General features: G+C 44.1%; 1 protein-coding gene across 2 annotated transcripts; it reads right to left on the bottom strand.

Annotated features, from left to right (window-relative positions):
- Window positions 1-7,270: 7,270 nt before the first annotated feature.
- On the bottom strand, window positions 7,271-21,533 carry Timm17a (translocase of inner mitochondrial membrane 17A). 2 transcript variants are annotated; one of them, XM_052737042.1, is made up of 6 exons: window positions 21,402-21,533; window positions 18,344-18,443; window positions 17,707-17,770; window positions 14,585-14,713; window positions 12,263-12,373; window positions 7,271-7,725 (listed from the first exon to the last, which is right to left on the bottom strand). In XM_052737042.1, the coding sequence occupies exons 1-6, from the start codon at window positions 21,425-21,427 to the stop codon at window positions 7,640-7,642; spliced, it is 516 nt and encodes a 171-aa protein (XP_052593002.1). In that variant the 5' UTR covers window positions 21,428-21,533; the 3' UTR covers window positions 7,271-7,639. The 2 variants fall into 2 exon arrangements, with proteins under 2 accessions (XP_052593002.1, XP_052593003.1); XM_052737043.1 differs by lacking the exons at window positions 17,707-17,770; window positions 21,402-21,533.
- Window positions 21,534-27,051: the final 5,518 nt, after the last annotated feature.

Below are 27,051 nucleotides of genomic sequence, written 5' to 3' on the forward strand. Positions count from 1 at the left end.
AAGACTAAGAAACAGATTCCAGACTAAGGAACCATGACATGAATTAATTGAATTTGGGGTCCTGTATTCGATCTTGATACAGGAAAAGACATCACAGAAAAAAAAAAAAAAAGAGAGAGAGATCCAAAAAAGTCCATAGTTGAATAACAATAATGTGAATTTTGTTTTTGATCATTGCTTTATGGTTACATAAGATATTAACATAACTTGACGGGCGGTGGTGGCGCACGCCTTTAATCCCAGCACTCGGGAGGCAGAGCCAGGCGGATCTCTGTGAGTTCGAGGCCAGCCTGGGCTACCAAGTGAGTTCCAGAAAGGCTCAAAGCTGCACAGAGAAACCCTGTCTCGAAAAACCAAAAAAAAAAAAAAAAAAAAAAAAAAAAAGATATTAACATAACTGAATCTGAATTAAAGACATACTGGAAGCTTTTAGCTTTACAACCTTTTAAGTTTATAGTTAACTAAAATAAAACTATTTTTCTTAGAGTTACTGACCTCTTGTCAACTTGACACACAAACTTATCACTCTTCAATTAGAATCTTTCTTGTCTCCGAGATGGCACATTTATTTTAAGATCACAATATAAGACATAAATAACTTTAAAAGTCCCACAGTCCTCCAAATTCAAACACTCTAAAACTTCTGCCTCTTTAAAATATCCAATCTCCTCCCAAAAAGTCCAAAATCTCTTTTAAAAGTTCAGTCTTTCAGCTGTGGGCTCCTATAAAAATCAAAATTAGGGCCAGGTGGTGGTGGTGGTGGCGGCGGCGGCGGCGGCGGCGGCGGCGGCGGCGGCGGCGGCGGCGGCGGCGGCGGCACACGCCTTTAATCCCAGCACTTGGGAGGCAGAGCCAGGCGGATCTCTGTGAGTTCGAGGCCAGCCTGGGCTACAGAGCGAGATCCAGGACAGGCACCAAAGCTACACAGAGAAACCCTGTCTTAAAAAACCGAAAGAAAAAAAAAAAAAGAAATTATTTATTTTATGCCAGGCGGTGGTGACACATGCCTTTAATACTAGCACTGGGGAGGCAGAGCCAGGCGGATCTTTGTGAGTTCAAGGCCAGCCTGGTCTACAGAGTGAATTCCAAGAAAGGTGCAAAGCTACACAGAGAAACCCTGTCTCCAAAAAAAAAAAAAAAAAAAAAAGGCTAGTGGGGGCTGGAGAGACGTCCAGCAGTTAAGAGCACTTGACTGCTCTTCCAGAGGTCCTGAGTTCAATGCCCAGCAACCACATGGTGACTCACAACCATCTGTAATGGAATCAGAATCCTTCTGGTGTGCATGAAGACAAAGCAGTCATATACATGAAATCTATGAATAAATAATTCTTTAAAAAAAACAAAAGCTAGTGGGACAAGTCTAAGCTATTGGCCAAGCCTTCATAATTAATAAGTCTCTGTTTTGTCTTTTGTGAGCTGGTGGCCCAGAAGGAAAATCCGTCCAGTGTGCCAGCACACCCAGATTGCTGGGCTCTTCTTACTCAGCACTAACTCCTCAGCTCCAGGCAACCAGCAGTGAGTATCCCAGCCAAGCAAAGGTTTCACTTTAGCAGACTGGTATCTTGGTGATCACAGCTGATTCTTCAGCTCCAGATAACCAGAACCACAGAATCTTTTTGTTTGTTTGTTTGAGACAGGGTTTCTCTATGTAGCCCTGGCTGTCCTGGAACTCACTCTGTAGACAAAGTTGGCCTCAAACTCACAGAGATCTGCCTGCCTCCCAAGTGCTAGGATTAAAGGTATGTCATATGCCCCCACCCCCACCCCCACCCTGGAACCACAGAATTTTAATTCAAATTAACAAATGGCCCTGATAAGAATCTTTGCACTTCCCTCTGCAACTTCACAAACCAGGCCTCCATTGTCCGCATGACCCTCAACATCCTTATCTCCTAAGCTCCCACAGAACAGCTCACCAAGCATTGAATACTGTCTTTTCTTGCACAAAGTTCCGAAGTCCTTCCACAATCCTTCCCCAAATAACATGGTCAGGTCTGTCACAGCAATACCTCACAATCCCGGTACCAACTTGTCTTAGTTAGGGTTACATTGCTGTGATGAAACACCATGACCAAAGCAACTTGGGGAGGAAAGGGTTTGTTTGGCTTACACTTCCATTATTGCTGTTCATCACTGAAGGAAATCAGAACAGGAACTCTAGCAGGGCAGGGACCTGGAGGCAGGAGCTGATGCAAAGGCCAGGTGGGTGTTGCTTACTGGCTTGTTCTCATGGCTTGCTCAGCCTGCTTTCTTTTTTTTTTTTTCCTTGGTTTTTCCAAGACAAGGTTTCTCTGTGTAACAGCCCTGGCTGTCCTAGAACTTGCTTTGTAGACCAGGGTGGCCTCGAACTCACAGAGATCCGACTGCCTCTGGCTCAGCCTGCTTTTTTATAGAACATAGGGCCACCAGCCTAGGATAGCACCACATACAGTGGGCTGGGCCCTCCTCCATCAATCACTAATTAAAGTGTCCTCCAGGCTTGCCCAAACCCAAATCTTACAGTATGGAGGCATTCTCTCAGGTGAGGCTTCCTCCTATCTGATGACTCTTGCTCATGTCAAGTTAACAAAAAACCAGCCAGTACAACTATTAACAAAAACACAGAAATACATGTGAATGGTAAACATCAAATTCAGAATAGTAAACCCTTAAGGAAAGATAAACTCAAAAATTCAAGAAGCTACACATAAGAAACTCAACTATATGATGGACTTACATTTTTTTGTTTTTAAATTCATTTGTTGTGTGTGTGTGTGTGTGTGTGTGTGTGTGTAAGTCAAAAGACAACCCACAGGAGTTGGATCTTTTACCACGTGTGCTCCAGGCATCGAACACTGGTCATCAAGCTTGGAGGCAGAGTGCTCTTACTTGCTGAGCCGTCTTGCCAGTCCAGAGTATTTCATTTTGTATGTTTATATGGATATTTATTATTACATTGTTGACCTAAATATATTTTCTTCTAAAAGCTTCAGGCTTTTTCATCCTGCAGTGACATATCGGCCTATATTTTGTTTACTTAATATTTATCAAATATCTGTTATTAAATGTAGCTCCTGCCAAGCGTGGTGGCTCAGACCTATAATTCCAGCAACTGTGAGGCAGAGGCAAGAGAACTGTATACCCTTCCCACTGAAAAATGGCTTCTACTGTCAAGATACTCGATTTCAACACCAACTATTATTAATCTTGTCTCCTTCTTGTGTAGTTGTGGGGTGGGATTGCTGAGCTCTGCCACGAGAGCAAGAAAAACAGTCACTGACCAGAGGTAATCCTGTGTTCCAACACGTTAACACCGAGTCTGTTCCATCCCCTCTGCTGTGACAGACTGACGACTGAAAACGAGTTTATTTTCTTGTTTTTATGTCTGCGTATTCGTGCATAGTTATGTAGATGCCAGAGGCTGACGTCTGGGGCCTTCGATTGCTCTACTTGTTTTCTTTTACAGGGTATAATTTTAAGATACTTATTTAGGCAGGGCGGTGGTGGTGCAAGCCTTTAATCCCAGCACTTGGGAGGCAGAGGCAGAGGCAGGCAGATCTCCGGAGTTTGAGGCCAGCCTGGTCTACAGAGCAAGTTCCAGGACAGGCTACACAGAAAAACCCTGTCTCGAAAAAGCCAAAAAAAAAAAAAAAAAAAAAAAAAAGAAGATACTTATTTAGTGCATGCATACATGTGTATGAGTATGGGTAACTTTGGGGAGTTGGTTCTTGCCTTCCACCTTTTTGAGGCACAGGCACTTTGTTTATTATACTGCATATTTCAGGCAAGCTGGTCTGAGGGCGTCTGGATGATTCTCTTGTTGTATCTGTCCTTAGGAGTGCTGGGATTACAGATGTGCACATCTGGCGTTTTATGTGTCATGGAGAGCAGACTAGGATTGTTACATTTGTACGGCTGGCACTTCCCCCTGCTGAGCCACCTTTTTTTTGAGGCAGGATCTCTCACCAGCTGGCTAGACTAGCTGGCAGAGCTCCAGGGATCCTGTCTCTGTCCTACCAGGAGCATGTCACCATAATGGAGATCTGAACTCAGGCCTCACACCTCCTTGGCACACTTGACCAATTAAGCCATCTCTCCAGCCCTTCTATGAGTTATTATAACAACCACACTTGCAGTCTCCATTTGCAATAGCAGGTGCAGCTGTATTTACAGCTTCCAAACGGACTCACAATCCAGTTAAAGGCCAATTCTAGTCAAGACAGGTAATAGGACAATGGGAAAACAGATGGGCATTTTGACTAGGAATCTAATTCCACTACTCCAGCAAAGATCTAGAGAGACTCCCTGATCATGTGTTTATTTCTTGGATTTATTAAAATGATTTTATGTCTTAGCTTTTATCTTGGGCTCTACCAACTTTAGCTTTAGAATAGCTACCAAAAGTGTCATAGCAGTATTTTGTTTTTGAAAAAGGGCCTCATGTGTTCTAGGCTGGACTTGAACTCACTATGTAGCAAAGACCCTGAACTCCTGATCCTCCTGCTTCTTACAGATGCAGGCATCTGCGGTTGGGACTGCAGGCATATGGCCCCACGCCTAGCTTTATGCAGTGCTCAGAAGGAATCTTGAACGCAGTATGCTGGCAAGTATGCTGCCAGTCTTTATAAAGGTTGGTGGGAAATCTAAGTTACCTGTTCCCCTGTCCATGGGGCACTGGGATGGAAAGCCTCTGTTGATTACAGGATGGAAGAAAAAGGAGGCCATTTTCCAAGCAGAGACAGGAAGCCTTGGAAACACCACTGGTTTCACCCAGTTTCCCATCTCATGCTGGTAGAAGGAAATATAATTTCAAAGAAACCAAAACAAACCGGTTATCTTTCTTTTACCTCTCAACTACCCATATTATTTCCAGAAAATTTATTGTAGTCAAGAACCGTCTCAGGGGCTAGGGATGGCTCAGTGATAGAGTGCTGCTCAGGAGGAGCAAGGCCCTAGCTAGGCTGCCTCTCCAGAACCACAAAGAAAAGAAAAACAAAGCTTAGTGGGCTAGGCCTCCAATCTCAGGACTCAGGAAGCTGAGGCAGAAGGCTCCCAAGTTAGAGGACAGCCCAGATTACATAGCCAAACTATTTCAAAACACACACACACACAAAATCAAGTATGCTAGACTGAAGACCCCAGAGTTACCCGATAAAGTGGCAAAAATGTCATCATTACATGTGAATCAACATCAAAGAGCTAGAATTCACACGAAAGGAACTTACTGACATGCCATTTAAAGATGTGCTACCTGAATGCTCTAATACACATTTCCTCATTTTAAGATGAAAAGCTTGAAGGCTGTACATCTAATAGATTATGCCCCAAATTCATTTCATTACATTTTTAGGGAAATGCAAATCAAAGCCAGTGAACTAGACTCTCAAAAAAATCAAACCACTCTGTGAGTTCGAGGCCAGCCTGGTCTCCAAAGTGAATTCCAGGAAAGGCGCAAAGCTACACAGAGAAACCCTGTCTCGAAAAAACCAAAAAAAAAAAAAAAAAAAAAAAAAAAAAAAAAAAAAATCAAACCAAATCAAACCTAACTTCAAATACATATTACTTCAAATACATATTACTTCACACGTGGGGGGGGGGGGGGCTAGAAAGTCCCTTTAAAGGGAGAGGGGCAAGGGTATGGCTCAGTGGTTGTATACATGCTTGGCAGCCAAGAGGGCCTGGGTTTAATCCTAGCATGGAGTGGGGAGGGTAACAGCTCTGTTTGGCAAGGAAGCGGAGACAGAGAATCCTCTTGCATTGCTCCTGGGAATAGTAAAATGGTGCAGTCCTGTGGAAAACTGTTTGGCAGCTCCTCAGAGTTAAAGATAGAACGATCACATGACCAGCAATCTTAGGTAAATAGCCAAGAGAACTTAAAGTAGGGACTCAAATAGATACTTGCACTCCAGGGTGTAATTCACCATAGCTGGGGTTGGAAACAGCTTGTTACCATCAAGAGCTGAATAAGTAAAATCAGTTGGTATATGTACACAAGGAAATATTCAGACACAAAATTAAAGAATTAGAATTCCCAGGATGAATGGACCTGCAAACATTATGCTAAGTGAATTAAGACAGGTGCAAAATGAGTCTGTATGATTCCATGCATATGAGGTACCTCAGATAGGCAAATTCAGACAGTGGATTATTACCAGGGGTTAGGGATAGGGGTGAAGGGAAGGAGTTACTGTTTAACAGTACAGAGTTTCTATCAGGGAGGCTAGCTTTCACTGTTTTGAGACAGGCTGGCATTGCACTCACCATCCTCCTGCCTCTGCCTTCCAAGTGCTGAGATTACAACCACCAGGCCGGTAACACTCTGAGCACAAAGAACGCTAGTGGTTAAACATTGTGCTTGTGTTCCCAAGCCACTGAAACACACGTACAAATGTCTAAAATGATAAATACTATTTTATATATTGTCACACACACAAACCAAAAGAAAAGACCCCCCCCAACCCAAAACAACCCACAAATAATCAAAGTACAAGGAGTAGTTAAGCACTTACTATGTGTATACCCTTGAGCTGCAAGGCAGATGTGTTGGTTCACAACATGCCTTCTAAAGGCCACAGCACCCCTAACGCAAGCAGGAAACTGCCCTGCTTTGTAAGGTTGAGTGAGTTCTAGCCCTACCAGACCCCACAGCACAGCTTGAAAATCAGCTGCAGGGGACTTGAAACAATCCAAGCAAGCATTTTCTTCTTTCTCTTTGATTTTTTGAGACTGGTGTCAAGTTTGGCCTTAAATTTGGATCCTCCTGCCTCAGTCTCAGTCTCTCAAGTGATGGGTTTATAGGTGTGAGCCATCAATCTATCCTCTTTATTTTCAAGCACACACTATACCCTAACCCGCCCTTCTAAGAGTCATTCTCATACAGAGTTGGGTATATTGGAAGCAAGTTGTTCTGATGACTAGGAACCCAGAGATGGCAGTCCTAAAAGAGTTTTATATCTAGTATCTTCTTTTTTTGAGACAGGGTCTCTCCATTTAGCCCAGGGTGGCCTGGAACTCACAGAGATCCACTTGCCTCTGCCTCTGGGATTAAAGGTGTGCAACTACGCCCAGCTACCCAGCATCTGCTAAACCAAGACATCATTTTGTTTTCAAAGCAAAGGATGAACACGTAGGCATATCTTTCAATTCTTTCCCTGTGAAATGATTCATGCTGATTACATAATCCTTCTCATATACAATTCATTTCAAGTAAGATGAGGAGTTGGCATAAACATGCATTATCTGAAGTATGCTCAGCATGAAAGGCAGAACTCTATAACTTTAAAAGGAAATGTTAAGTCTCAGGAACCTTTTATTGTCTGAATAACTGTACACAAAACACCAGGCAGAGAAGTCCTGAAGGAAATGATGGTCGAGTTTCACTGTTATTTGCCCTTTGGTCCTTCATCTTCTAAGCATATATATGCTCTTTAAATGGTATTAGACATTTATTTTGATCACAAATGCAATCCGAGTGTGAATAAATAAACTCAGTATCTCTCTCCCCTCTGAGTCTCTTTTAAATAGAAAAATGTGCTAAATGTCTCTTCATGGCCCGCTGGGCCACGGCTGCCCCACCTACGGCTTTAAAGACTGTAACTTCATCTTCTGAAGCCCTACTGAACTACAGTCCACCCAGTTACAGGATCCTGGGAAAGATGTCCTACTGATACTGTCGGTAGTCTCCGAAGGGTGAGGGTGGTAACTGGCTTGAAGGCAGCTGTGAGTGGTCTTCAGCAAACTGAGGGCCTGCAATGGAGACAGAAAAGGAGTTTAAAAGAACGGCATCCGATTAAAAAGCATGCCTCTGTAGAATAGAAATGAATCAGCTTCAAAGTTACTGCTATACTGCAACTGTAGTTGGAATTTCTTTATAAGGATCTTGTGATTTCCCACCAGAGGTCTGGAGACCCTTCAGATTTATCACAGGACAGACTGGCTTCCCAGGTGTTCCAGAATGGATAGCCAGGAAATTCAGATGGATTCATAACAGAAAAATTAGTGTTTTGTTTTGTTTGAGACGTGGTCTCCCTCAGATTAGGCTGGCCATGAACTTGCTATATAGAGATGAGCTGGATCTCCTGATCCTCCTGCCTCCACTCCCAAGTGCTAGGATTACAGGTGTGCCTATCACCCTAGTTTATGTGTTGCTGAGGAGTGAGCCCAGGGCTTTGTCTATGCTACTCAAACACTCTACCAACTGAGTTATGTTCTCAGTCCCAGAGGCAGCAGTGTTTAAAGCAACTGCTATAGTAAGTTTCCCTGGATCAAGACAGGCAGAAAATGACAACAAAACAAAACCTGCTGTTTCTTAGTACAGTTAGAAAAATTTACGAGTATGTGTGCACATGTATGTGTGTGCACCAGTGTGCAGAAGCCTACGGAAGTCAGAAAGACTGGAGTTCCAGACAGTTGTGAGCTGCCATGTGCGTACTGAGAACTGAACCTTGGTCTTCTGCAAAAGCAGTAAAGGGCTCTTAATAACTGAGCCAACTCTTCAGCTCCTCTGGATACATTTCTAAAAAAGCTTAAAAAATTTAAATGTATCTGCATGTGTGTCAATGTACGTGCATGCGAGTACCATGGAGGCCAGAAGAGGGTGCTGGATCCCCCGGAGCTGGAATTAGAGAAAGTTGTGAGCTCCCCAATGTGAAGGCTAGAACCTGAACTTGGGTCCTCTGAAAGAGCAGCAAGTACTCTTAACCACTGAGCCGTCTCTCCAGCCCCTCTTGACACATATTTTAGTATCCATTTAAAATTATATTGACAAAACTTAAATGACCTTAGGTATGTTTTTGTTCTTTGGCAGTAATGGGATAAATCCAGGGCTCCTGCGAAGCTATGAAAGCCCTAAGTTTACCACTAAATTACAACCCCTTAGTTATGTTTAAAAGAACTCACTAATCCAACTTAAATAACAACTCTGTGAGGACCATCCTGAAAACCAAATAAAGAAGTTTAAAAAAAGACAAAGAACAAAACCAATAAAACAAGATCTGAAATGGGAAGCTGCCCCATAGCTTGTTATACAATAAAATTTACAGTTTTATTTCCAAAAGAGAGCCCAGGAACAACAATAACAACAACAAAAAAATTTTTGAGACTCTCACATAGCCCCGGCTAGCCTCAAAATTTGCTATGTAGCTGTTTTGGCTGGTTTTATGTCCACTTGACACAAGCTAGAGTCATCTGAAAGGAATGTTCTGGTTGGGGGTTCTATTGTTATGAAACATCATGACCAAAAGACACTTGTGGGAGGCAAGGGTTTATGGGGCTTACACTTCCACATTACTGTCATCATCTAAAGATCATCTTCTCAACAGGTCCCTCCACTTTGCTTATGGTGTTCCATCACAGCAATACAACTGTAGCTAGAGTTTTCCTGCCTGGCCCACAGTCAGGACAAATCTCTGTCACCCGCCAGTCCCACAGCCGCTCAGATCCAACCAAGTAAACACAGACACTTATACTGGTTACAAACTGTATGGCCATGGCAGGCTTCTTGCTAACTGTTCTTATAGCTTAAATTAATCCATTTCTATTAATCTATACCTTGCCACATGGCTCGTGGCTTACCGGCATCGTCACATGCTGTTTCTCATCGTGGTGGCTGGCAGTGTCTCTCTGACTCAGCCTTCCACTTCCCAGCTTTATTCTCCTCCTTGTCCCGCCTATACTTCCTGCCTGGCCACTAGCCAATCAGTGATTTATTTATTGACCAATCAGCAACACACTTGACATACAGAACATCCCACAGCATATAACCTTAACTAAGACAGTAGCCAAAGAAAGATGACCTTGAACTTTAAATTATTTACTTATTTATTATTATGAGTGTTTTGCCTGTATGTATGTCTGTGTATTATATGTATGCCTCACACCCTCCAAGGCTAGAAGAGGGCACTGAATCCCCTGGAACAGGAGTTACAGATAGTTGTGCACTGCCATGTGGTGCTGGGAATCAAACTCCGATCCTCTGGAAGAGCAGCCAATGCTCTTAAGAGCTAAACCATGTCTCCAATGCCCTTTGTTCAATTCTTAAAAGCACACCCACCCACCCCACATCTCTCTTAAAGTCTCACGTAGCCCTAGTTGGTTTTGAATTTGTTACGTAGCAGAGGCTAGCCTTGAGTCTTTATCCCTCTACCTCTACCTCCTAAGTGTGAGATTACTGGCTTGTGTCATTCCTGGCCAAAAGTACGTCTCAGCTAAAAATAACATGCACTGCGTTTAGGGGACATCGATATAAATGGTGAGATTTGATTATTAGAAAGGCGACTCTCAGTGGAATAAAACTAAGTTTTGGTTACATATAGTTCTGAATGTCTAAAAATATGAAACTGTTTTATACTAAAACGACCAAAAACTGAACAGCAAAATTAGAACGTGGCCACCGTAAGAGTGCAAACTCAGAACAAAGTACTATAAAACAGGAAGTAAAACGAGTAGGGCATCTAGATCAACCACTAACATCTACTGAGTCGTGTGCTCAGAAATCGTGCCAAGATCACAGCTCTCCCTTGGTGCCTCAGGGAAATCAAATCAAGAACGGTCTGTTTCGAACTCTATGCTGAGTCTTATCCAAGCTCCAAATAATTTTCAACATGTCTTATTATTCCTCCTATTCTCTTCCTCAAATGCCAGGTCAAGTTTGTGTGTGTGTGTGTGTGTGTGTGTGTGTGTGTGTATGCATGTGTGACATTGCATACATGTAGAAACTACAGGGAAACCTCACCTGTGGCTTCTCAGGAGGCCTCTACTTTGTTTTATTTTAAGACTTGTTTTATTTTTTTATTTTTTATTTTTGAGATGGGTTCTATTGTGTGGTCTTGTCTGTCCTGGAACTCACTAGATAGAATAGGCTGGCCTAGAACTCAAATTATCTGTCTACCTTCCAAGTGCTGATATTAAAGGCGTGTGCCATCATGCCCAGTTTTAAGATTTTTAAGTGTGTGTGTGTGTGTGTGTGTGTGTGTGTGTGTGTCTGCCTGTGAGTGTGGGTGCCCTCAGAGTCCAGAAGAGGCTGTTGGAGCCCCTGGAGCTGGAGTTAAAGGTAGTTGTGAGATGCCTGGTGTGAATGCCGGAAACTGAGTCAGGTCATCTATAAGAACAGGAGGAACTCCTAACAACTGAGTTGATCTCTTCAGCCCCTAACTTGTTTTTTGAGACAGGGTCTCACAATGTCCTGGAACTTTTAACCTACCATGACATCCAGAGTGCTGGGATTATAAGCATGTGTTACCATGCCTGACTTTTTTTTTAAAACATGTATTATGGGGATTAAGCTCATGTGAAGGTGAGTTAATAGCTAATATCCAAGGGATATTTCCATTTATACACTGAACGCTTAGATAAGAAAGTCTGAAAGCTAATGAGCAGGTAGCCAGCCACACCCATCAAATGATTAGCGAGTCCACAAGTTAACTCTCACCTTTCCGGTAACTCCAATGTGACCCCCCACCCTAACTCCAGTCACACTCCAGTCTATTTTATACTCTTTTCTTTTACTTTGGCTTTTCAGGACAGGGCTTCTCTGTGTAGTCCTGGAACCTAAGACATCTGCCTGCTTCTGCTTCCTGAGTGCTGGGATTTAAGGCCTTCGCCACCATGCCCAGCCTATTTTATACTCTCGAAAGCAGTACTGTTTGGGTAGGATAATCTCATGACTCTGCTGTCGGTCTGAGCTCCCTAGAATGTAAGTCCCTGAGGTCAGGAACCGTCTTCCTCACCCCTCTATTGTCAGGAACTGTAACAGTCCTGCTACACACATACACAGCAAGAAGTGGTCAACTACCATCATTATTACATATCTGAGTATCTTTCAATGACCAGAAACTCCTCAAAGTAAGTAAATGAACACTGATAAATCTTGATGCCTACAAAGAAAGATGAACACCAAATTATGTCACCAAACAATCAAGTAGCCAAAACATTTTGTCACCTATTGACTATAAACATGATAATTACAAGCCTATTACTTTAAAATTTAGTTTTTGTTTATGTGCATTGTCTGTATGTATCCCACACACACGTGTAGTGCCTGTGGAGGCCAGAAGAGGTCATCAGATCTGCTTGGAACTAGAGAGGCATTACAGGTAGTTGTGAATGAAGGAGTGGGCATAGAGCACAGAACCTGGATCCTCTGCAAATGCAGCAGGAGCTGGTAACTGCTGAGCCAGCTCTCTAGCCACACCTATTATTTTTTAAACTAGCATTTTTTTTCTTAATGTCAGGAAACCATTCCCATGTGAATGAACTTAAAGCATTAAGGAGAGAAAGGACTTACCATTGGGAAACTGTGCAGAGGCAAACCTTGTCAACAAGATACCAGCTCCTTCAATCAAAGCTAGGAGAATGCCTCCCATCGCAGCTGACCCAACCATGGCTACCGGCCCATCTGAAGACATTAATAACAAAGATTACTTTAAAGGAAAGGGCTGTCCATATAAGTTTTATGTTTCTCTCATTCTCAAACTCTTCCACTGTCCAAGACCACAGTCAGCAAACAATGGCTGAGAGGTCAACTCCAGCCCACAGCCTGCTTTTTTAAACAAAGCTGTGGTGGTTTCAACACGATGGCCCCCTTAGGCTCATGTGTTTAAATACTCGGTTCCCAAGTAGTGGAACCCCTTGGAAAGGATTAGGTGGTGTGGTCTTGTTGGAGGTGTGTCACTGAGGGTGGGCTTGTCCCCAGGTAGTGGAACCCCTTGGAAAGGACTAGGTGGTATGGTCTTGTCAGAGGTGTCTTACTGAGGGTGAGCTTTGAGATTTCAGAAGACTTGTGCCATCTTCTGCCTCCTGCTTGTGGATGGATGCTGCTCCAGCCACCTGCCACCTGCTAGGCCTGCTCCACCATCAAGTATTCTAACCCTCTGAAACTGGGAACCCTAAATAAACTTTATTCTTTATATTGCCTTGGTTATGGTGTCTTATCACAGCAATAGAAAAGTAATCAATATAAAAGCTGTATTAGGCTGGGCGGTGGTGGTGCACGCCTTTCATCCCAGCACTCAGGAAGTAGAGCCAGGCGGATCTCTGTGAGTTTGAGGCCAGCCTGGTCTAACAGAGCGAGATCCAGGACAGGCACCAAAGCTACACAGAGAAACCCTGTGCACTGGTGGGGTGGTTCACACCTTTGATTCCATCCCTCAGAAGCAGAGGCAGGCTAGCCTACTAAGTTCCAGACAAGCCAAGGTTAAACAGTAAGACCCTGTCTCAAAACCAACAACAAACAAACAGAAACAAAACAAAACAAAAAGCCAACTGAAGAAACAACAACAAAAACCAAATCAAACAAAACAACAACAACAAAAAACAACCAACAAACCAGATCACATACTCCATAAGTATAAAATATTTATTTCTGGCACAGCCAAATGGCTCATTAGGTAAAGGTGCTTGCTGCCAAGCCTAATCCATCCACAAGCAGGAGGCAGAAGATGGCACAAGTCTTCTGAAATCTCAAAGCTCACCCTCAGTAAGACACCTCTGACAAGACCATACCACCTAGTCCTTTCCAAGGGGTTCCACTACCTGGGGACAAGCCCACCCTCAGTGACACACCTCCAACAGAAGAAGAACCAGTCCACAAGCTGTCCTCTGACTTCCACATGCAGCACACGTAAACACTCTCTCTCTCTCTCTCTCTCTCTTACACACACACACACACACACACACACACACACACACACGAAATTAAATTAATATAATAGAGGAAACTACTTTACTATTAATGCCTGACTTTTACAAGAAAAAGTTTAAAACTTCTAGCCTAAGCCCAAAGGAATTCTGGTTTGCGCTGTCCTGAAGGTCCAGAGGACGATCTCTATGCCATCCTAACAGCTGGATGTGGCAGTACTGTTAAGTCAAGAGATCTTGTGAAACTACAGCACAGAGACTTTGGCATTCTACCAGTCACACAAGCAAATGGCCCGTGTTCTTAACCACTGTAACACACCAAGGGTCACACACCTGTAATCCCCGAACTTGAGGAGCACGGGCAAAAAGAGAAGGTGTGCAAGGCCATTCTGAGCTGACTACATGAGACCCTGTCAGCAGACAAACAAGCAGTGGGCCGATGAGATGGAATCAGTAGGTAGAGGCACTGGATTCAGTTCCTGGAAGCCAAGTGGTAGGAGAAGCAGCTCCTGCCATTGTCCTTCGTCCTCACCTGGCACATGTGCCCACCCACCCACAAATAAATAATGTACTACTAATAAATTTTAACAACCCCATCCTTCACTGCTTTACCCTTACTTTCAGATCACCATAAATATTCATTCTGTACCACATCAGGCAAGTCTCAGTTTCATACATTACAGGTTTTAGTAATTTTGGTTTGGTTTTTTGAGACAGGTTTCTCTGTGTAGTCCTGGCCATCCTGGAACTCACTCTGTAGACCCCGCCTGCCTCTGCCTCCAGAGTGCTGGGATTAAAGACAGGTCTTACTGACTGACTGAAGGCAGACGAGGTGGCTCTAAACCCTGACTCCCAGTAGTACGCCAGTGATGGTTTACTTAGTGGCCTGAGGCTACAGGTCAGTGTAGGCCCGCCCACCATGTCCAATTCCAGTGTCGCCGAGACAAACAGCACAGCAGTGCTCACTCACTTCTCGCTGCCAGGATGGCTCCTGTCAAGGCACCGCTAGTGATGGAGTTCCAGGGATCTTCTTTGCCTCTTATCTGAACCATGCTGCAGTCGATCATGGAAAACAGCCCTCCCCAAACTGCAAAGCTACCTGTTTTATAAAACAAATCAAAACAAACAAAACAAAGCAACTCGCTTAAATTTCTCTTTTGTCTTACTTTTATATTATTATTAATATCATAGTCAAGTAAGTGTGCTTTGAAGCTGGCCCTGGTTATCCAATAAGCACATCTAGCAGAGAAAAGAGAAAGCATTTGCCTCTTAGAGCAGACACCCACGCTCAGTGTGCCTCTCTTTCTACTAACTTGTGCTTCCAGCTAATAGTAAAGAGTCTTGGGGCTGGAGACAGGACTGACTCAGTGGTGGACAGCGCGTGCCGCTCCTGCACAAGACTTGAGCTCAGGTCCCATCACCCATGTCAGATAGCTCACAATCACCGTAACCCCAGCTCCAGGGATCTGATACCCTCTTCTGGCCTCCATGGGACCTACATACATGTGGCAGACACACAGAACCGCACAAATACAACATGAACAAAAATAAATCTTAAGAAAAATTGTAATAAGATCTCCAACTCTTCTGAAAGGGGGTGGGGGCAAGGAGAGAAAAAACAAAATCCAGGGGCTGGATTAGGTCAGTGGTGGAGCTCTTGCCCAGCATGTACAGAGGCCTGGCTTCAATCCCCAGCACCATAAAACAAGCTAGAAGGAAGAGATAAGCCTAGCCTACATGAAGCTGCAAGTGTCTAAAAACTTGTAAATCACTCTTCTAAAATAGCACACCTGTGTTTACACAACAATACTCCAAACCAAAGGCTCCTGTTTCCTTCTGTTCATGATTTAGTTTTTCATCTTTCCTTTCTTCACCGAGTGTCACGGAGTTAAGACACAGGAGGCCTAATCACGTTTTATTTACCCTCTAAATCAGTGGGTTCTCAAATGGTGGTCCAGACCCCTCTGGTGGTTATGTATCAGATATTTACATCACAATTCATAACAGCAGCAAAATTACAGTTCTGAAGTAGCGAGGAAAACAGTTTTATGGCTGGGGTCAGCACAGCATGAGGAACTGTATTAAAGGGTCACAGCATTAGGAAGGTTGAGAACCACTGCTCTACAGTCTCAGTGAGGTGGGAAACAGGATGCTACAAGAACAACAAACTGGGCTTCAACAAATGTCTGAACCACATCACTCCATGGGCTTTCTCCAGTTCTCACATGTTCAGGACCAGCTGAGCACAGAAGAGGTCCCTCATTTCTGTTCCAGCTGGAGAGATGGCTTAGGGGTTGAGAGCACTGGCTGCTTTTCCAGGACTCAGGGTCCATTTCCAGCACCCACATGGCAGCTCACACCCATTTATATCTAGTTCTAGGAGATCCAAACCTGCTTCTGGCCTCTCTGGGCATCAGGCACACAGTTGGTGTATATACACATGCCAGCAAACCACAACACTTGTTCCTGAGAAACAGGGCCAGTGAGACGGTTCAGGGGCTAAGAATACCAAGCATGATGACCTGGGTACCCACATGGTAGAAAGAGAACAGATTCTTACAAGTTGCTCTCTGAACTACACACACACACACACACACACACACACACACACACCCTAAACAGGTAAAGTACCTGGTGCCAGAGGCCAGAAGGAGGCCTAGATCCCCTAGAGCTGGAAACAGAGATGGTGTACAGATACCATGTGGATGTGGGAATTGAACTCAAGTCCTCTGAAAGAGTAGCCAATGCTCTTAACCCCTAAGCCATCTCTCTAGCCCAAGTGTTGAGTCTTTACCATGACTTATGAAAAATAGTCAGCTCTTGATCTGATGTTGTATCGTTGTATGTGAACATAATATCCACACTTAAAAAAAGTGTGAAATTAAAAAAAGGTCATCTCTTTTCTTCCAGCTGCTGAGTAACAAAGTTTTATAAGGCTGTGTTTTTATAATCTTCTGACATTTTGCACTGGTTTCTGCACAATTCTTTTTTTTTTTTGGAGCCGAGGACTGAACCCAGGGCCTTGCACTTGCTAGGCAAGCACTCTACCACTGAGCTAAATCCCCAACCCCTTCTGTACAATTCTTAATGTCAACCTTGGAAACCCAGTTTAACTGGTCTCTCTGATCCTTTACATCACATTTCTCTTCAGCATTATGCTATCCTAGAAACTACCATTTCTGCCTCTCCAAGACTGAGCTTTGAACACAGTCCTTCTGGAAAAGGGGGTTTTTGCTGGCTAGTTTTATGTCAACTTGACACAAGCTAGTTATCTGAAAGGAGGGAATCTCAATTGACAAAAAGGCCTCCAGAAGACTCAGACGTAATGTGTTTTCTTAATTAGTGATTGATGGGGGAGAGCCCAGCCCACTAAGAAAACAGGATAAAAAAGTTATGGGAAGCAAGCCAGTAAGCAGCACCCTTCCATGGCCTTGGCATCAGCTCCTGCCTCCAGGTTCCTGCCCTGTTTGAGTTCCTGTCCTGATTTCCTTTGATGATGAATAGTGATATGGAAGTGTAAGCCAAATAAACTTGCTTTCTGGTCATGGTGTTTTGTTGCAGCAACAGAAATCCTAACAGCTGGGCAGTAGTGGTGCACACCTTGAGTCCCAGCATTCAGGGGCCAGAAGCAGGTGGATCTCTGTGAGTTCGAGATCAGCCTGATCTACAGAGCCAGTTCCAGGACAGCCAGGGCTACACAGAGAAACCCTGTCTCAAAAAAGAAAGAAAGAAAAGAAACCCTAACTAAGATAATTTAAAACAAAACAAACACTGAATACCTGAATGACAGAAACAAGATTTTTAAAACATAATAATCCAACTTAACTTTCCAAACAAAGCATCAATCAAAAAGAACTTACAGGATACTAGACAAGCAGAGTAAACGAAAATCACTAATATAAAAAGAAAAAAGATAAAGAATTCGCTGGCTGAACTCCGGCAATCTTAGCACACAGGACACTGGGGCAGGAAGATCATGAATTTGAGTTCTGTATGGGGATGAAGGAAGAGAGGGAAGGGGGACAGGCAGGGACAGGCAGCCTCACATTCAGGAAAGCAGGAAGTCTGTATAAGCGGAAACATTCTCCTTACCTCCCAACTGTGGAGCCCTGGTTTTAATAGCCGTCAAACTCCCTCGGAGTCTGTGGTTTACTCCCTATAACAAAAACAAAAGGAAGTGGTTCTAAAATGTAACAGATTAGGGGCTGCAGAGATGGCTCAGTGGTTGGGAGCACTGGATCCAGAGGATCCAGGTTGGATTCCCAGCATCTACATGGTAACTCACAACAGTCTGTAACTCCAGTCCCAGAAGATCCCATGCCTTCTTCCGGCCTCTGTGGGCACCAGGCATGCACATGGTATGCAGACAGACATGCAGGTAAAACATCCACATACATAAAACAAACAGGGCTGGAGAGATGGCTCAGTGGTTAAGAGCACTGACTGCTCTTCCAGAGGACCCAGGTTCAATTCCCAGCATCCACATAGCAGCTCACAACTCTGTGTAACTCCAGTTCCAAGGGATCTGATCCACGGGCACCAGGCACCAAGCAGTGCATAGACATACATGCAGACAAAACACCCATATACACAAAAAGTAATAATAAGATAAAAATATATATAATAGATTATAAGTGTAATATATTTCTAACCCACTGATGGGACCATCGATATCATCAACCAGTCCTGGCTTCCAGTGAAGATAAAATAAAACCAATCACCCACTCACCACTGGAGAATTTCGAAAACCTTTGAAGGCTTGAAAGATACCACCACCTATGGTACCCATGGTAAAGGCACCACCACAGTCGTCCACAATTCGCCAGGGGCTAAAAACAGGGGGAAGAGGGAGAAAGATGACCTTATTTCTCATAAACCATATAAACCAGAAAACTTTCTTTGCTTAATAAATGAAGGGATGCAACAGATTCCAGTGTGGGGTCCACTACAGCCAATAAACTTTTAGATTGTAAAATAGGGGCAAAGATACTAAACACATCCATAGCTATCCAGTCTCAAGTCCTCGAAGGCAGAAGGATTTAACATCACATCTTTTTTTAAAGAATGGTAGTATGGTGTGGTCTATGCCTTGCTAAATTGTCTGGCCTCAAGCTGGTGCTTCATCCTCCCGAGTGTCGGTATTACACGTCCGTAACATCATACTCAGGGTTTTATTCACTCACAATAATTTATCAGAAGTCTGTTCCAAGTTAGGCACTATAAGTTTATAGAAATTAGGGTACTCGGCCGGGCAGTGGTGGCACACGCCTTTTACCCCAGCACTCGAGAGGCAGAGCCAGGCGGAACTCTGTGAGTTCGAGGCCAGCCTGGGCTACAGAGTGAGTTCCAGGAAAGGTGCAAAGCTACACAAAGAAACCCTGTCTCGAAAAAACAAAAACAAATAAACAAACAAAAAAGAAATTAGGGTATGCTCCCATTGGCATTAAGTTTTTTGTTTTTTTTTTTTGTTTTTTTTTTCCGAGACAGGGTTTCTCTGTGTAACATCCCTGTTGTCCTGGATCTCACTTTGTAGACCAGGCTGGCTTCGAACTTACAGAGATCCGCCTGCCTCTGCCTCCTGAGTGCTGGGATTAAAGGCATTCGGCACCACGGTCCAGAATAAGTTTTAAAGCAGGAACCCAATGAAGATTCAGTAGCTGCAGACACATTTTTAAGTCTGAAATCTTTTCAGGATAAGTTCAAGACAGCATTTTAAACTTTAATTTGCATCTGATCCATTTAACACACCAGAATAATATCTCATAATTAGAAGTTAAATTTGTAAACCCAACATCCAAATGTGGCACTCTAACTTATACAACACTGAAATCTGAGTAATTTGATCAGGAGATCAGAACGACTACTCTAGGGACCTGGCTAATCAGTCTGTCTAGAACCCAGGACCTGACATATAACATCTCCAGCCTTATTAAGTCAACTGTATTACTGTAAAGATTTATGTAAGTTTCTCTTTTGTGTATCACACAAAGCCTATTTACACACACACACACACACACACACACACACACACACACACACACACACACACGGCACAGGGTAAATTCTGTTTCAGTCGACTCTCAGTGGAGTTATCATTCTTCCACCACCATCTCTTCCAAATAAAAAGCTGGTAGTTCACTGCTGGCACACATCATCCACCATGTTTCAAATCTAAACGAATTCTGTGAAACAAACACTAAGACTACTGTCTCTATAGTTCATATGCTATCTGGGCAGGCACAGAGAGCCTTACTCAGGTTTATAAACAATTTCACAACGAAATCTAAAGTTAGCAAAGTAACAGAAATTTCTCAATCTATCAGACAGTCTCAAGAGATAAGCAGAGAGCTGGGAGTGGTGGCACACACTAGTAATCCCAGCACTTGGAAGAGGCAGACGGATCAAGAGTCAGAGGCTAGCCTGGGCTACATGGCAAACCTTGTCTTAACCCCCAACCTATGGTCCCTCCTTACAAAAAGGCAAGCATTATAGTGAGCAGCCCACAGACATCAGTATAAGAACAAGTATGCTCTTAAACTTACCATTACTGCCCACAAGAATCTGAATAATTTTCCTTTAGAGCTCATAATCTTTTAACCTGACAAAAAGATTACGACTATCTCCTCTGAATTTTACAAATGAACAAAGGCTCAGACAGAAATTAAGCAGCTTGCCCCAAAACGAATAAGGAACTAGGTAGAGCCAACTAAAAGCACAATTTTGGTACTCCAAACTCTTTCCACTCTATTTATATAGTATAAAGAATTCAGAGAGAACAAATGGTAAAAGGAAGTATTAAGATGATGATTAAACCCACATACTGTTTTAGATAGTGCTGGTAACCCTCTCTGAAGGAGGAGAGTGTGGAGACAGAAGGCTGAAACATATCTTTGAGGGTGGGAGCACAGAGACTGCCACCAAATAATAATTTAAAGTCCCAGGAAGGCACACGATCTGAGGATACCGATTCTTTCTCATTATAAACAGAAACAAAACCAGATTAATCTAAATATCAAAGTTTAATTACTTGCTTGGGGCCCCTGAGGCTTTACTCTGACAACTTGAGATTCAATAGCTATTATTACGCCCATTTATAGCTACTTTGCTATGCCTGATTTACTCATGTTTGGTCCTTGAGCCAAGCACAGAGCCCTCACTTAATAAACGCTTACTGAATGAATTTATTTCTGTTCATGGCTCTTCTGAGAACACATGCAGCTCATCTCTTCCTATTTCCCACATATTCATTTATGTCTCTTTTTCTCCAGGAATTTGCACGACGCAGGAAATGCCGCTGCAGCCTCCAAGGAGCTCATCCAGACCCCTTGGACTTCGGAAGAAACCTATGGTCTACTCTTCTGAAATGCTTCTTCGTGGGGGCCCTTTTTAACCATACAACTAAGGCCTCAAGCATGGCACTCAGAGATCTACACTCCCTTCGTTGACAGAGGACCTGAGCAAAGCGAGGCCTAGGGCCGTGTCCAAGGTCACCTCAGAGGGCAAAGGGGATCACTACTATCCCCGCACCAGATCGACAGCACCTGCCCCAGGGAGGAGCTTCCAAGGCTCCACGAAGCCCAGCACCGGACCTCCTCGCTAGGCACAAGGTCACAGGGGTGCTGGCTCCCGGCACACAGCGCCGAAGAGCCACCCGGTCACTCTCGTCCGCACCACCCGGAGCTGCCCACTCTCGGGGCCGAGCCGCGCAGAGCTCTGCTTGCACCTCGGACCCCGACCACGGCGGGCGGGGCGGGGAAGGGACAGTAAGGGCGGCTGCGGCAGCTCACCACGGCTCTCTCGCGTACTCCTCCATCTTGGCTCCGGCCCGCGCGAGAGTGCCGGGCACGCTGGACTTCCGGAAACTGATCCCCGTGGCGGAAGTGATCCCAGGAGAGGGCGGGTTACTGGGCGGGGATTGGGTCGTGGTTTCCTGCCGCAGCCAATAGCAATCGAAGCTCCGTGTAGTCAACGAGCGCGCAGTTCCTGCTGCCCCACCAAGTCATGGAAGGTTGCGAGGATTGGGGTACTGAGCGACAGAGTTCAGGTTGCCTAAGCTTCTTAAATGCTGTACTATTTTATCTCTCTCTCTTTCTATCTATATCTATCATCCACCCGTCTATTCTCTCTCTCTCTCTCTCTCTCTCTCTCTCTCTCTCTCTCTCTCTCTCTCTCTCTCTCTCTCTCTCTCTCTCTCTCTCTCGTCTATCTGTCTCTCTCTCTCGTCTGTCTATCTCTCTGTCTATTTAATTTTGAGACAATGTTTCTCTGTGTAGCCCTGGATGTTCAGGAACAAACTATGTAGACTAGGCTAGCCTTGAACTCACAGACCCTCTTGCCTCTGCCTCCTGAGTGTGATCAAAGGCGTGCGCTACCACGGCCCAGCGGCGGGTTTTGTTTTTTGGTTTTTGTTTGTTTGTTTGTTTGTTTTGTTTAGTACTTTTGCTGGGGCTGGAGAGATGGCTCAGCAGTTAAGAGCACTGGCTGCTCTTCCAGAGGTCCTGAGTTCAATTCCCAGCAACCACATGGTGGCTCACAACCATCTGCAATAAAATCTTATGCCCTCTTTAAAAAAAAAAAAAGTACTTTTGCTGTTAACTATTATTGATAGTGCTACTTAATTTGCCGTGGAACGGTGAATTGTTAACAAATATATGTAGCTCTTGTAGGACAGAGCTTTATAGTCATAATACCTGGAATGTAATAGATAATTGTTTCTTCTTTAATAAAAATTTCTTTTATTACATTTACTTATATATTTGTGTATGGCAGCTAGTGGAAGCATGGAGGTCTGAGGACAAACTACAGAAGTCAGTTCTCATTTCCCACCCTGTGGGTCCTAAGGATCAAACTGAAGTTGTCAGACTTGACAGCAAGCGCTTTGACCACTGATCCATCGCGACAGCCCGAAATAAGTGTTCATGTAATTGAGCTACGTGGACCGTTTCAGGGGCCATACCAACTTGAGACCATTGATTTTGGGGGTCATTGATATAAGATCCTCTTCTGGGCCTCCCTCACAAAGAATACCAGAAATCATGAGATGTATTTAGCCCAGAGAAAAGAGACTAAAAACAAGACTAGATGGTAGAAGTTTTGCCTAGTATGCACAAAACCCTACGTCAGGTCCCCAGCATCACATAAACTGGTATGGTGGCAAATAGTGAAGACAGCTGGTCAGTGTTCCATCCTCAGCCATTTTTATTTTATTTTATTTTTGAGACAGAGTTTCTCTGTGTAGCCTAGACCAGGCTGGCCTGGAACTCATAGAGATCCACCTGCCTCTGCCTCCTGAGTGCTGGGAGTAAAGGCGTGTGCCACCACCGCCTGGCCCACATCAGGCATTTTATCACTGACTGTAACTTCAGTTCCAAGAGATCCAATGACTTCTGGCATCCTTAGGCACCCTCATGCACATGATACATGTGAACTCATGCAGGCACAAACATACACATAAATAAAAAAAAATGAAATTTTAGAAAATCAAACAAACCAAAATAGGGTCAGCAAGACGGTGCAGATAGTAAAGGCACTGGCTGCCAAGTCTGACAACCTGAGTTTGATCCCCAGAACCCACCTGGTGGGAGGAGAGGACTGAGTTCAAGTTCTGACCTCCACACATGTGTGAGCACCTTGTACACATAGCTCATACATACAAACAAAATGAACAACTTTTTTTAAACTAATAACGATGATGATCGTGAAGAAGAAAGGGGACTGGAGATACATCTCAGTGGGAAAGCCCTTCCTATCATACACAAAGCCCTGAATTCAATTCTCAGTACCACACGAACAAAAAAGGAAATATAATTAACTCCATAACTGTGAGGTAGATCCTCATTTTTTTTCCCCTAAAGGAAAAAGGTACATACTGTGGCACGCACATTTTCCATTTCCAAAGGCTCAAAGAGGTTAAACAAGCTACACACGGTTACACGTCTCAGATTTGAGCCCAGTGTCACTTGACTCCAGAGCCCGCAGCTTTATCTGCCACACTATAGTGGCACTCTGTATTCATGAGAAGCTGACTTTCTTGGGGTCATCCACCCTCTTTAAGGGCCACTTAAGGGCCGGCGTGGTAGTGTACATCTTTTTTTTTTTTTTTTTTTTTTTTTTTTTTTTTTTTTTTTTTTTTTGGTTTTTCGAGACAGGGTTTCTCTGTGTAGCTTTTGTGCCTTTCCTGGAACTCACTTGGTAGCCCAGGCTGGCCTCGACACAGAGATCCGCCTGGCTCTGCCTCCCGAGTGCTGGGATTAAAGGCGTGCGCCACCACCGCCCGGCTGGTAGTGTACATCTTTTATTCAGCACTAAAGAGACAGAGGCAGGTGGATTTCTGAGCTTTTGCTTTTTTTTTTTTGCTTTTTTTAATGGTTTATTTATTTATTTTTATTTTATGTGCATTGAAGTTTTGCCTGGGTGGGGGTATTAGACCCCTTGAAACTGGAGTTACAGACAGCTGTGAGCTGCCATGTGGGTACTGGGAATTGAACCTGGGTCCTCTGGAAGAGCAGCCAGTGCTGTTAACCAGGGAGCCATCTCTACACCACCACCACTTGCGCTCTCTCTCTCTCTCTCTCTTTCTTTCCTTTTCAGGGTTTCTCTGTGTAGCCCTGGCTGTCCTGGAACTCACTCTGTAGACCAGGCTAGCCTTAAACTCATTTGGATCTCTGAGTTCAAACCTAGCCTAGCTAGCAAGTTTCAGGAAGGCCAGAGGTATCTAGTGAGACCTGTCTCAATAAATTTTTAAAAAGACATTAAAGTATTGGTTCTAGATACTAAATGTCCCTTGCTCATCCTACTACTTTTCGACTAGTCTTTGAAGCTACACCCCCCACCCCCACCCACAGCCACAGTAATGCTTACCTTCTTCTGAGGACTCAGCCAAGCCAGAATGCGCTCATCCCTGAATGAATTTGTTTTAGCTGGAAGGAGCTTCTGAGCTTGGACAATAATTGTGTCTTATAGTCGTCCTTGGCTCCAGAGACTGAAGGAGGCTATATATTCTGGGTTCCAGCATCCTCTGGCCACAGCTGTAGCATCTCTCAAGAAAAGATGCTCAATCCAGTATTGGGAGCCTGGGTTTCCAGGGATCCAAAGATTTCAGTTTGAGCCATACTAAAAGAGCCACAGTTTGGAACTGTGGAGCCTGAGGCAGAGAAGTGACAGGAACTTTTGTGTACACCCACCGTTAGTTAGGAGGCCATAAATCCTCCCACTTGAGTCTGGAAGCTGTAGATTTAGGGTGAATATATGTATCTTAGTGTATTCTTAGAGCAAAGTCAGATCTCAGAAGAGATGGTCACCAAACAATGTGCCAAGGCTGGCCCTGGAGCTGAAGGGGATTTTTGCATCAGGCCTGGCCTCTTCTTCAGAGAACAGCAGACATTTTTGTCACAGAGTCCCAGGAAGCTACAAAGGGGGATCTTTCAAGTAATAGAGGGGCAGGTTGAGGATGGCTAAGGGGGAGTCTGGGGTCCCAGAAAATAATTCTTTTTTGTTGTTTGTTTTGGATTTTGATTTTTCGAGACAGGGTTTCTCTGTGTAGCCCTGGCTGTCATGGAACTCACTATGTAGACCAGGCTGGCCTTGAACTGAGAGATCTGCCTGCCTCTGCTCGTGAGTGTTGGGATTAAATGTGTGCCACTATACCCAGCTTCAGAAGATACTGTTCTAGGCAACAGCGAGTGTGAAGACTGACAAGCATGACTTGAGGGGATGTCAGGGAGAGCAGGAGACTTAGTGGGAGGGCTGGGCATGGTGGCACACATCTTTAATCCCAGCACTTGGGAGGCAGGTAGATCTCTAGGAGTTCCAGGCTAGCAGGGTCCACATAGCAAGTTCTAGGCCAGCCAAGGATGTATAGTGAGACCCGGTCGCAGATAGAAAAAAAAAAAGGAGGGAGGGAGGAAGAGAGGAGGAGCTTGGTAGGAGCAAGGAATAGCATGCTTACCAACATGTTTAGCCCATCTGAGTCTTTGTGTACCCTGGAATATACCCAGTGACTCCTTCCCACACACTTAAAGTGTCTTCTGTTGACTCCAAACAATTCCCTTTGCCTCTTTTTATTTTTTCTATAGTAGAATTTTTGTTTTGTTTTTTCAAGACAGGATTTCTCTGTGTACCAGTCCTTGGCTGTCCTGGAACTTGTTTTGTAGACCAGACTGGCCTCGAACTCACAGAGACTCACCTGCCTCTGCCTCCTGAGTGCTGGGATTAAAGGCATGCGGCACCACCACCCAGCTACACCAGAATTTTAAAAACATCATTAAATGATACATTTTCAAGAGAAGGATAATGTTATAATTTTCTTTGTATCTCTCTTTACACAATACCGGACAAAGTATTATACATATATATGGTGGAACCTAGATAAATTATTGAATGAGCCGGGCGGTGGTGGCGCACGCCTTTAATCCCAGCACTCGGGAGGCAGAGCCAGGCGGATCTCTGTGAGTTCGAGGCCAGCCTGGGCTACCAAGTGAGTTCCAGGAGAGGCGCAAAGCTACACAGAGAAACCCTGTCTCAAAAAAACAAAAAAAAAATTATTGAATGAATGAATGAATGGATGAGAATCAGGCAAGAGGGAATATGTGTGTGTTTACTGAAGGTCGTTATTGCTGAAGGAAAGAGAACTAAGGAGAAAAGTGGTAGGCTAGAGAGAAAAGAACCCAGAACAAGGATGAGTATAAATAACACAGGCCTGGTGTGGTTTTCTTGAAGTTCCAACTTCTCAAGAGGCTAAGGCAAAAGGATCACAAACAAACTCTAGGCCTGCCTGGGCCCTGGAGTGAGTCAAGGCCAATCTGGGAAACTTAGTGAGATCAATTTTAAAATAAAAGTCAAAAGAGGGCTTGAGCGATGGCTCAGTGGTAATGAGCTTGTGCGGCTCTTGCGAAGGACCTGAGTTCTGTTCCCAGCACTGATGTTGGGTGGCTCACAACTGCCTATAACTTCAGATCCAGTGGATCCAACACCTCTGACCACTATGGGCACTGCATTCATGTGTACATACACATGCACAGATGTATACACATAGTTAAAAATAAATCATTTAGAAAGAAAACCGTTTTAAAAAGGTAGTTGGTTAGGGTAGCACTCTTTAATCCCAGCATCTCAGAGGCAGAGAGGCAGGAGGATCTCTGTGAGTTCAAGGCCAGACTGGTTTACATAGTTACTAGCAAGTAGAGCTACATAGTGAGACCCTCTCATAAAAAGAAAAAATAATAAATAGTGTGCATCAAATGTGATAGTGCATGACTATAATCCCAGCACTCAGAAAGCAGAGGCAGGTGGATCTCTGATTTTTGAGGCCAGCCTGGTCTACACAGTGAGTTCCAAGCCTGCCAAGGCTACATAGTGAGACCTTGTCTCAAAAACAAACAAGCAAACACGAAACCCCATGCACAAAAAAATTTGTTACAAATGGCCTGGGAGTATGTC

This window comes from Peromyscus californicus, unplaced genomic scaffold (genome assembly GCF_007827085.1).
Source record: "Peromyscus californicus insignis strain IS unplaced genomic scaffold, ASM782708v3 Scaffold_14__1_contigs__length_90479793_seg_2, whole genome shotgun sequence".
Taxonomy (NCBI): domain Eukaryota; kingdom Metazoa; phylum Chordata; class Mammalia; order Rodentia; family Cricetidae; genus Peromyscus; species Peromyscus californicus.